The sequence below is a fragment of the Parasteatoda tepidariorum genome, chromosome 9, assembly GCF_043381705.1.
Source record: "Parasteatoda tepidariorum isolate YZ-2023 chromosome 9, CAS_Ptep_4.0, whole genome shotgun sequence".
NCBI classification, from domain to species: Eukaryota; Metazoa; Arthropoda; class Arachnida; order Araneae; family Theridiidae; genus Parasteatoda; species Parasteatoda tepidariorum.
Genome location: NC_092212.1, coordinates 2,817,351 through 2,828,937, shown reverse-complemented (window position 1 = coordinate 2,828,937; position 11,587 = coordinate 2,817,351). Strand labels below are relative to the sequence as shown.

The window sequence follows — 11,587 nt, the reverse complement described above, 5'->3', positions numbered from 1 at the left end:
ACAGAAATTATATGTTTGTGCACTCACGTGTAAAGGCCTAGATCAGTTGCGTCTCAAATCCTGGATCTAAATATTAGGGAAAGAAAAAATTTTAACTGCAAAAATTATTTCATCTAGGTGTAAAAAATGTTAAATAAAACTGATTGGCATCTAAACGCATTATATGAATGTAATAACTGATTTTAACTTTTTTAACGTAAATACTCATGTAGTTGGTACGCTGTCTTTTAGTTTTTCAACACCTCCATCATCAAACGAAATTATTTTTCAGATCTGTCTATCGTTTTAACTTAAAGAAATTTGAAACTGTTAAAGTTTGTTTTGTTTTGACGGGAGAAAAATCCTTACAAATAAAATTCATTTGCTCGCAACAGAAAATCTAACTACTATCACAACGATAGAAATGTTCCTAATTTGTTTTATTATCTGTAAACGTCATTGAACTAATAAGCATATGTATTTTGTTTACATAAAAGTATAACATATGTTATACTGAACATTTAATGACAAATTCACCACGATATTATTCAATCACGATAAATTAGCGTCTAGAGCAAAAGATTACCAGAAGTGTTTCATAGGTTAGACAAGCGAAGTGAGCGGAATATCTCTTTTTGCGAGAATTCCTAATTAGAACACCATTCTAATTCTTCTGTTCAATGTGATAGAAAGCGGATTAATTACATTTTTAGTAGATTTCTTTTTTTTTTTCTAGCTTTCCTACTTTTTTAAACTTATTTTTTATTATTTTCTCAATTTTTTGTTCATTTTGTCTTTTATTGCCTTACATTTGTACAAAGCCAATCCGTGATGGAAAACACATTTTCGTCAAATCTGAAAAATTTCTCAAAGCGCCCAAAATCGGAAAGTGCGAACAAGTAAGTGGCAAAAATTAAATCTACCCTCACTTGAGCAACATGAGTTAAACACCCTACCATTCACCAATCCTTCGCAATAATTGTCGTTTCTTGGCAGAAAACAGTTTTTTTAAATTTTTTTTTTTTATTAAAGTTAAAATTATTTACTTAACATATATGTACTGAAAAGAATTCTGCTTGCTTGCCTTATTTTTAAATAACGCTTTGAATAATAAGTTTTATATCTTCATGCATACGTAATAATGATCGAAATCAATTTAATCAAATTTCAATTAAATGAAATAAATAATGAATTAAATTAAATAAATCATGCGCGAAACAACGAAGCACACATTTCGCTACAGGGGTGGAGCATTTGTCAGATAATTAGCTTTTTGGTTAATTATTTTTTAAACTAAATGGGTATAGTTAAAACTATAAATTCACATTCACTTCCTAGTTAATTTAGAAACTATTTTGGATAAATATTTATAGTATACGATTCGGTTAAATATAATACATTTATTATGACTCTTTATAATTCATTTCAAGTTACGATTTTTCTGATTCAATAAGATGAATACGGTTAAAAAAATGCCTCGTTTTGAATTGGGCTTTACATTTCAAAAAAATAAAAAAAATTGGTTGTATGATTTTAGAATCAATATCATTTTTTTGTTCAAAATGTGTTTTAAATTATGTCATTCATTCCATGAATTAATTATAAACTATCTTTTTACTTATTATTTTTAAATATCTTTTTTCTATTGACCTAGTTATAGAAGAATTTTTTCTTTCGAGTTTTTTCTGCTTTTCTCAGGATGTACGAACAAACGTTTTCATTTTACATTGCGTTCCCTAGATCAAATATGCGATGGTATTGTTGGTGAGTTTTTTGGCGAGTCATGAAGTTGGCGATCGCCTAGTAATTGTTTTGGTGAAGGCAAACCTGATGCTTATGACGTAATCACGCTACTACGAGGTGTGTGTGTGGGTGACGAGTGACCGCGTAACGAGGAAAAAACGTGGAGGAACGCCGGTTTCAAAAATCGTCCCTTTCAGTACTCCAGAAGATTTCGTTCGATTTAGAAGGGGGTGCAAAAGGTGTTCCCTTCAAATGGCTGAAGTCGATAACAGAACTTTTTATGTTCAGCCAACAACAGGGGGACGGATTGAAGTGACTTTGCCTTCACAGTGTTCCGTCAACAATTTAAAACTTGCTTTAGCAAAAAGACTCAAAGTTCCAAGAGACAAAATTATTTTGTTGCATCGAAACAAGTAAGACATTTTTTTCTCCTGTTTCTATGCTAAAAAACATTTTTTTAAATGCTTGAAAAATTCAATCATCCATTTATTTTCTTCTATTAACCTATATTTGCATGATTTATAAGCAAATTAAATGCTAAAGATCAGCAGTTCATTTATATGAATTGTTTGCAGCTATGTCAACACAAAGCATCGCCTAATGAGTCATTATTTTAAAGAAATTGTAATTTTAAATATATATATATGTATATAAGAAAGTTTTAGCTTCAGCAAATAACATAAAAAAATATCTATTGCATTAAACTGAATGCAAATGTAAAATTAATTTTTTGTTAAACCACTTAAATACAGAATTAAAATGCTTGTTTTGTTGGGTCATTGTTTTTGTCTTGAGAAATAGTTTTAAGAATTATGTTTATAACCTGTCTTTTCATTTTAATGTATGTATAAAATTAAATACTCAATTTTACCAAGTTTTTTTTAATGAAAGCAACATATAATTAGCGCTTAAATTTAAACTTTTATTATTAATTTTTTTTAAGGTGACTGAAGTTCGTGTAAATATATTATTAATACGCAGGTTTTTAAGCGTTTTCTTATGCGAAAAATTATTATGACGTATTTAAAAATTTAGTTTTATTCGGGTTGCTTTTAATTTTTGTTAATTGCATTGAATGTGTGTGCTAGAATTTACCTTTGAATAGGGTTGCAATAACATTTCCAAAGATCATTTTTTTTGCGCACCCCCCTATTAGGTTAATGTGTGGGTGGTCCAGGGGTTGACAAGGCTGGGTTATGTGCGCAAAAGTGGTCTATGAAGAAGTATTGATTCTTAGAGAAGTTTTAGGAAATCTCTCTTGTTATGTCCCACTGTAAATGACGCATGCGCTTTAAGCATGACTCGCATCTGGAACTATTTATCAGAAAACAGAAACTAAAATGAAAGTTAAAGACTTTTAGACGAAAAGTTTATATTCCAATTCTTTTTTTTTTTTTTTCTCTTTTTTTTAATGTAATAGCAGGGAAAAGCGGTGAGCTTTTTCAACTTTTTTTTTTTTTGCTGAAGAAATAGGAAAACTATTACTTATTGCCTTCTTATAATATAATGTATATAATGAATGCTTATTATTACTTCGAAAGCTTTACTTGTCATGAAAGTATACGAAATATTTATCCAATAATATAAAGTTCGTTTTGTTTTCTTTTTTTTTTTACAACAGTTATTTTAAACTAAAAATTTCTTTTTTACTGTATAAGTTGAATTTAAATAAAAACAATGTTTAATGTTTTACTGTTTTTTATCCTCTGTATATAAAATTTTTTTTTTGTTTGATTCAAAAATGATTTTTAAGATTTATTATTTTTTTAAAATTTTTTAATTATAAGTTTATCAATGGAAAATACATGCGAAAATATAATAACATATTTATTTANTCAGATTATTAGCCGTGAGTTTAAGAGCTTTTAAAAATTAAATATCTAAGAAAAATAAACACACAAATAGAAATGGAACCGAAACTATTACCTACTACCGGCTTCATTTTTGTAATTTCCGGTAAGTTGGACAGCTGTCATCTGTTACTAAAATAGCTATAACTAAAGTTCTGCTTGACGTGCATTCAAAAACAAAACAGTTTTTAAAACTAGAAAAATTGGGCATTATTATAAAGCAATAAAATAAAAAAGTGATTTTTTGTAAAAATCCTCTTTTTTAAGGTAGTCGGATACCTTAAGTGAGATTAAAATTAAAAGCAATTATTCGAAAAAGTCAACAAGGACGTAATGTTAAAACCTGCAAACAATAGAGTCTTAAAAAATAGTGAATATTTTTGTAAAGGATGTTGAAATATTAATAACTTTTAACAACGTAAAACCGATAATAATAGAATTCTATAAGGATTCAAAATAGTAACTGCAAACGATAATAAAGGAATTAGACAGAGATTATTTTTTACCACTAGATGGATAAGAATCAATGGACCTTGGGAGTACGCCCATGCTTGCTACGAGAGTAAAAATATTTGCGACCTTTGCATATGACGCTGCGTAAGTTTGTTTTTCTGTAAACCTCCAATGCAATCAGTGAATAAATGACAAGGTTGAGAAGTCTGTAAAAAGAACTCGCACGACTTACTATCTTTTCTTACGAATGTTTTGCTTTTTACAGAGAAGTTTTTTTCGGTGTTTTTTATGCATCTTGATCTCACTCTGGCCAAATTTTGAATTGGCTCTTGTATAATATTATATTACTTAAAATAGAACACGATGAAGAAGGTGGAAATTCAAAGAAAAGAAATTCTCTGTTTTGTGTTCTAAATTTAATTATTATATATTTTAGTTCTTTCTATGCCATAACAATTTTCAATTTCGAAAAAGCATTTGATTTTTTTATGTAAAATATATGAATTGAAAAGATAAAGAAAAGCAAACTTATGAAAGCATGATATTTAAAAACCTTTAAGAAAACTTTTAGATTTAATTTTTAAAAGATCAAAGGCGAAGTATTTTGATGATATCATTAGCTTCATATAATGTGTATTTATTGGATTTCATAAGTTTTTTAATGCTGCAGTTAAATGCATGTTTGGTAATAACATAATGTGTTGTTCGTTTACATATTCATGTGTGAATTTATTTAAACAGATTTTATGATTCAATGTGCATTTGTCAAAGCTGAAATTTATTCATTTTTTTTTTAAGTCTGTCATTTAAATTATGTGAACAAATTGAAGTCATTTTTAAAATTGTGTGAACAAATTCGAATTTTTTTTATGTCTATACCGGTTAAATTTCTTCTTCTGCATATGCTATAATGCTTATTTCTCGTCGAATTTCTCGTCGAATTTTATTTCTCGTTTACTGGATTTATGCTTGATGCATAGGCGTCGCAGGGGTTCAATTTTTGAGGGGGTCGAAATTAAATGACACAGTCAAAATAGTTCTTTACTGATAAGATAAAAAAAAATATTCTTAAATGTGCTTAATATCAGCAAAAAGATAAATTATTTCATTTCTAGAGAGAACTGAAGATTTTCACGAAGATTTTATTCTTTTTATGGAATTATTTACGGGGACTAGTACTGATTTCTATATACAGGGGATCCTATTCTCTAGGTCCCCCTCCCCAAACTATGGCGCCTATGGTTTGTTGTAGGACTTAAATCGGCACTCTGTTGCAGTTCCGACGTCATTCCCAAGTAAATCAATTTTAAATGCCTCTTCGAAGTATATAATAGGAAGAAAAAAAAAGAAAGCCTAATGTCTTGTGTAAAGAAAGTAAAACACTTTTTAAGTGATATTGATGTTCCGTTCCGACGAACATTTCTGATCAATAGTTATTTTAAGAAAGAATTAGAATCTTTATCGTCACTTTGTTAAACTTTTGTTCATTCGAATGTAATGCGAAGGGCGACCGGGGCGCGAGTAGTGGAAACTCAAAGAGAGGTAGGACGAAAATGCTTCTTTGTTTTCAGAATGCGGTCACAGTTAGGGGACGTGGGCGTCCGCCGCCCACGGACATTCCATCTACGTCCTGCCGCTGCTCGGGAAGTGTGAAGGGCGGAGGGTAGGGGAGGAGAAAAAAAGAGCCCCTTCTTAGTATTTTCGATTATTCTCTGCTTTTCAACAACTTTCATTCGAAGCATGGAAAAAGCATTCTTTATTTCCATCCATGAGAATCAAGAAAAGCTACGAAAACCATCAATGATTTCGAAAAACAAATTTGTTTTCGAATTCGGGTTCAAGGTCAAAGAAAGTACGACCTGCGAGTTGTTTGTAAGCTTCATTGCTTTTGCCCGGGGATTGACCTTTTTTTTAATTTTTTTATTATTATTTTCTCTTTGTCCGTACAAAACTATATTCACTGAACAACACATAAACATAAATATGCATTCTGAAAAAAACACATAATTATGTAAACAACTTTAACATGCCTGTTGTGATAATATAATTTCTGGAAAGTTTATTTCAAAATTGAAAAGATTTTTTTAATTTTATTTTTTAAGTTTAAATGTCTTTCGGCCTATGACTTGCTAAATATAATTATTTTTCGCTGATGTTTTTTATTTATTTCTTACTTAAATATTCTTTATTAAATCTTGTTTTTGTTGATCTTGTTTTTGTTTTTGCTCATCGAATTATAATGTTGTTCACCTTTTACCTTTAAAATGACGCTACTTTTTTTAATTGAATGAATTAAAATAACAATGAAAATAAATAAATACATTTAATAATAATAAGCTCAAAATCAATTTCACTTTACCCAAATAATGTGAAAATTAATAAGTATTTATCTTACAAAATTTATAATGATAATGGTTACAAATAAATATTTGTTTTCAAATTGAACAAAAATGTTTAACAAAAAGAAACTAATTTTCAATTTAAAAATTAAACAAAAAAAAATTAATAAAGAGGTTTAAATGTAACAGTTTAGTAAATTATTTTTACGATTCTAAAAATTGATTCTTTTAATACTTGGTAAGTGAAATTTATAATAAATGTCGTTATCTCTGACACCGAAAGTATACTGTTCGAAGTTAAAGTAATTAGAAAGTATCGTAAATGGCGAAAGAATGTTGATTTGTAATCAAGTTTTCAAGTTTCACTTGTTTTTAAGTTTAACATTTAAGTAATAAATTTAAAATTTATTTTCGTAATTTTTTTAATTTATGCTTTAAAATATTTTTGCAAATTTTATTAAACAATTATGATTTTTTTTAAGTGCAAGCATTTTAAAATGTATTACATATTTAATGCTGAAAATGCTGGATAGTTAAAAATCTTTATTTAAAAAATAATGAACTTTTTTTTTAGTTTGATATGTACTAGTACATAAATATTTTGGAAGCATTGATCTTTTCTTTAAATGACCACTTATGGCAAGCAAATGGCCGTTCAAATATTAACAAAACGTATTTTCGGTGATTTTGGACACTTCCACCCCTGAAGCAAGCGATTCACCCGTATCCTAGCATATACTATGCATGTTGACCCATGCATTTTGCATGGAATTTTTTATTTATTTCTTTATTTTTATTCAAAAAAATTAAAAAAAATTATTATATTCCATTAGTAACTGAAGATTTAAATTGGCTACACTATTTTCCGTTATTTCGTTTTGGAATTATAACTTACGATTGAATAATATGTAGGTTAAAAGTGTCAATCAAAACAACAAATAAGTATTTTCGAATTGTCTTAAGAATATTTGGCTCTCAATAAAAAATAAACTATGGCAGTTAATAAAATTTAAAATGAGAAAGCCATTTTCTCCGGGAAATTTGCCAATTTTAGGAAGTTGTCTAAAATGTATAGAAACCAAAGGAAATGGACAAAATCCAGTAGTCTACCAGGAAATCCTACAAAGTTAGCAGCACTACATCCACTTTTCCTCTTGTAGTTTTGTATAACAAAATAAGCTGCTCCATTGCAGATAAACCACAGGGAAGGTTAACAACTTCCACCTGCTTTTTTTTTCTTCGCGTTTCTTTGGAGGAAAGAGAGAATCGGTTGATTTCATGTATATTGTGTCATAATTTGTGTGACACATCATTAATCGTGTCATAATATTAGAATGGTGTAACCTTTAATATATCCTGCCGTGAAATCTCCGTCCTATTGTTAAGATTTTTCCCCTCAATTTTTCTATTTCTTTTTCCGCCGTAATCAACTTCTTAAGCTGGCTCCATTATTTACAAGTTTTAATAATTTTCTTAATAAATTTCCTGAAATGGATTTTATTAAACGGTTTTATAAAAGTTAAATAACTTTTTTTATGTGTATTTTTAGACTAAACTGCTTGATAAATAAAATCTTAACCAATAAATAAGTTAAATAATTTATTTTAGTTCGTGATGCACTTGTTTTCGCACCATATAACAGTATTCGAAACAACAATGACTGACAAATAGTACATAGTTTACATTTTTTTTAAGGAAAACCCCTTAAATGATTTTTATTTTTTTATTTATTAAACTGCAAAATATACCGATAACAAATGAATATTTTTTTGAAAATTTAAAACTATGAAAACATGTACATTTGTGAAAGAGGGCATTTAAGTGCACAATTGAAAAAATGCTAATGGTTCCAAATTTAAAATTAGAATAATTTCTAACTAAAATTATTCCTAGAAACATTATTTTCCTTCAAACTATTTTAAATAATTCGGTCAAGCTATTCGAAAGTTAACTGATTTCAGACGAATTTTCAGTATTTATTGATTTGTTGTTTTCGCAGTAATGTACCACTAACTTTATTTTTGCACGAATTGATGTTTTTCATAAATTGTTTTCGGCATTTGCAAAGTGTTTGAAAAGTAAATAGTTAAAACACTGGATTGCAAATTTAATAAAAGTTCGAAACATTAAAAAAAATTCCTTTTGAACCTGGTAGTATAGAAGGCGGAGTTATAATCGAACCTTCAAAATCTCCAAAATGTTCCTCGACATGTGATATGTTCCGGGAATTGACGTCAGAACGACGTCATCCCTTACAATTGACGTCACTATGTCACGTGAGACTCCAATCCACTGCCAGCTGATTGTTTTTTACAGGTTGCTATAATGGCAGAATAGATCGCTCTTGTGGCGGCATTTCAATTTGTCATTTCTACTGCCGTCATCATTACGTAATAATGACCCGCACATAATGTCAAAACTCAATCGATGTCAAAAGCATTTTTCTGACGTGACATCTTCTATTTTTTTATTTCATTTCTTTTTCAAAAAAACTCCCTAATTTCAAGCTAACACAGTAATATATGTCTAAAAATTCATAAAGGTCTTGATTTGAATAAAATGATATGTACATTTTACAAAACGAAGCTAACTTTTTTCGTTGCTTAAAGTAAACATTTTTTATCATAGTAATAATTCACATTAAAAAATTTTTAACTTGTCCTTTCGAAATGTTGAAATATATGCATTGTCACGTTTTAAAATTCATATTTTTTAATAAATATAAGTTAAAACTGATATTTTTAAATACCCTTATACTTATGATATTTAGAAATATCACATTGTCTTCCAGAAATTAAAATGTAATTATATTTACTTAGGACGAAATCGTTTGTTATATTCGTTTGATACCTGCAAAAATTCCTTGATATTTAAAAAGGGGTAATTCTATTTTTGTATAAGGGGGCTGAGCAGCCCCCTGTCACTGCCGCTCATTAACCCTGACGATTGCCTCGCAATAATTGTTGTTACTTGTCATTAAACAGTATATTTTTTTTTTACGATAGTTGAAATGATTCGCTTAAAATATACGTACTTAAAAGAATTATTTTTGCACAGGCCCTCCTTCCAAAGTTCAAATATTTCCCTTCGATTGAAATCTATCATAAACATTAATAATTTTTCTAAGTAATAATTTTTAAAAATAGCATTTAAAATTAAAATTATATTGTTATAGTAAATTTGATGAGTTGACAAATATTTTTGCCTACGAAACGGACGCATGCATTAAATAAAAATTTTGCTTGCATCACATTGTGTAAGAGGAATCATTTAACGAATCTTTTAAACTGTAATTTATAAAAGTATATGGATGTAATTTGCTCAAAAAATAATAATTGTGAAACTGTTAATAAGATCAGACACTGATTTAAATAACTTTATATTGTAGTGTAGAATTATGTTGCAATAAAGAAAAGAACAATTCTTATAGTTATAAATTTGTAATTTAGAAAACAATCGAAGTCAAAAACTTAATAATATCAGTATACTGGTTAATTAGGTGCTGGTTAATTATACTTTTAATTATGGATACAAAAAATAACTATAGGAAAACTATACTGCTGTGCAATTGAAAAAGAAATGTAAGTGCCTTTTGATAGATTCAGAGAAAAATAGGTTGATAACTTTTTTCTTTTTATTGCTAACTCTCTGAACGCTACAATAAAATTTCTGAAATCTGATGAGCAAAATTTATTATTCTTAAGAAATGTTTTTGTAACATGTAGTTTATCATGTAGGGATGCCAAATGCATTAAATATAAATCTCAGTTTTGAATTATTCGTCGCTTACGTTGATTTTTGTTTTGCGCGGCAGAATACCTTCATGACTTGTATTAATTTTACGCCGAGCGGTATCACCCGGCAAACTCTGTGGAAAGCGTGGTGGTAGCAGGTTCGAATCCCGCTGTTACCCTGAATGTATCTTCGTGTTGTCCTTCTCTGTATTGTGCTATTTATTTTTCTATTTGACTAAAGTTTATAAGCCTGAATTGAGAGTACAAGCCTGCAAATGTATGTAATTCCAAAACCAATATGCTGATGACAACCAAAACAATATGGAAATCAATGTTGGAAAACTGGATCGAGTTTTCGACTTATAAAAATGCACCGACAATAGTGTGTTAGACCATTGTGTTACGTACTTGTCAAAAGTATTTTTCATAGTATTTACTTGCTATGGGTCTGGGTGATCACTTTATTGTTACTCTCTTACCATGTTTTTTACCCATTGAAGGACCGAAAAGAGGAGATAAAATCATTCTATAGGATTCGGATGAGGAAAATATTTTAATTAGAGTGGTATTGTTAAAAGGGGAACGGTTTTTAAATCCCTACGTCATTTTGGTTGATGCAAATTTCATCAAGCATGATCTTTCAAATTCTGCCAACAGTTTTGATACGTAAAATCTTCCAAAACATTTTCCGCTGAAGGAAAGATTGTATATTTAATTGGTTTATATTTCACAAATAATTCGAAATTTATTTAATATGAAGGTTATTTTTTATGAAATTATTTATATAAAATTGAACAAGGAAATTTTAAGAAATATTTTTTTCCCCCAATATCACTACATTGAATAAATTGCTAGACTATATGCATTTATAAATTACTGCATCAGTATTTCTTATTGAACTTAGCAATTCAAAATGAAATAACCAAATTTAAAGATAAAGAATATCTTTCTCTGCTAAACTTTCTCACAATTGAAATTTTTTTTCTTCAAAAATTATATTTTAGCTAATTTTTGAATTAGCTTGCACAAAACGTAACCTCTGTTGATTTGCGAATTCTATTGAACATAAAACCGAATTTTAAGGCTTATCGATGAAACAATGAAAAATTTCATGTAAATTTACACCTTTAAACGAACATTTTTTTTTTTTAAAGGCAGGGTTCCACCAAAAGAAGTTAGATCGTTTCGAGTTCCGTGGCTGAAATGATTGAGAATCACTGTACAAGAACGTAAACAAACAAAGCAACATTTATCTCCTGAACGGCAATTTCACCCAATGCAGGTTTGATTGCAGCGACGTCCTTCCACATTGTTGATTAAATCCGGATCTTTTTTTCCAAGAGGAAAGAAAAAGAAAAAAAATAAGTAAATGTTTCCATTCAGTGAAATGAAAGGTGAAATCTTGCCAACCCACGCGCTTTTACCTTCTTCTCTAGAATCCTTTCTTTTTTTAAATGGCAGTGCCTTAAGATTCAAGAAACACCAACTC

The 11,587-nt window shown here is 28.8% G+C and overlaps 1 protein-coding gene across 1 annotated transcript in view; it reads left to right on the top strand.

Moving 5' to 3' along the window:
* The first annotated feature begins 1,796 nt into the window (after positions 1-1,796).
* LOC107453822 (ubiquitin-like domain-containing protein stuxnet) overlaps positions 1,797-11,587 on the top strand; it is a 33,054-nt gene continuing 23,263 nt past the window's right edge. The window contains exon 1 of the mRNA XM_016070783.3: positions 1,797-2,135. Coding sequence (XP_015926269.2) covers positions 1,975-2,135 — 161 coding nt within the window. The 5' untranslated portion in view covers positions 1,797-1,974. The remainder of the gene's footprint in view (positions 2,136-11,587) is intronic.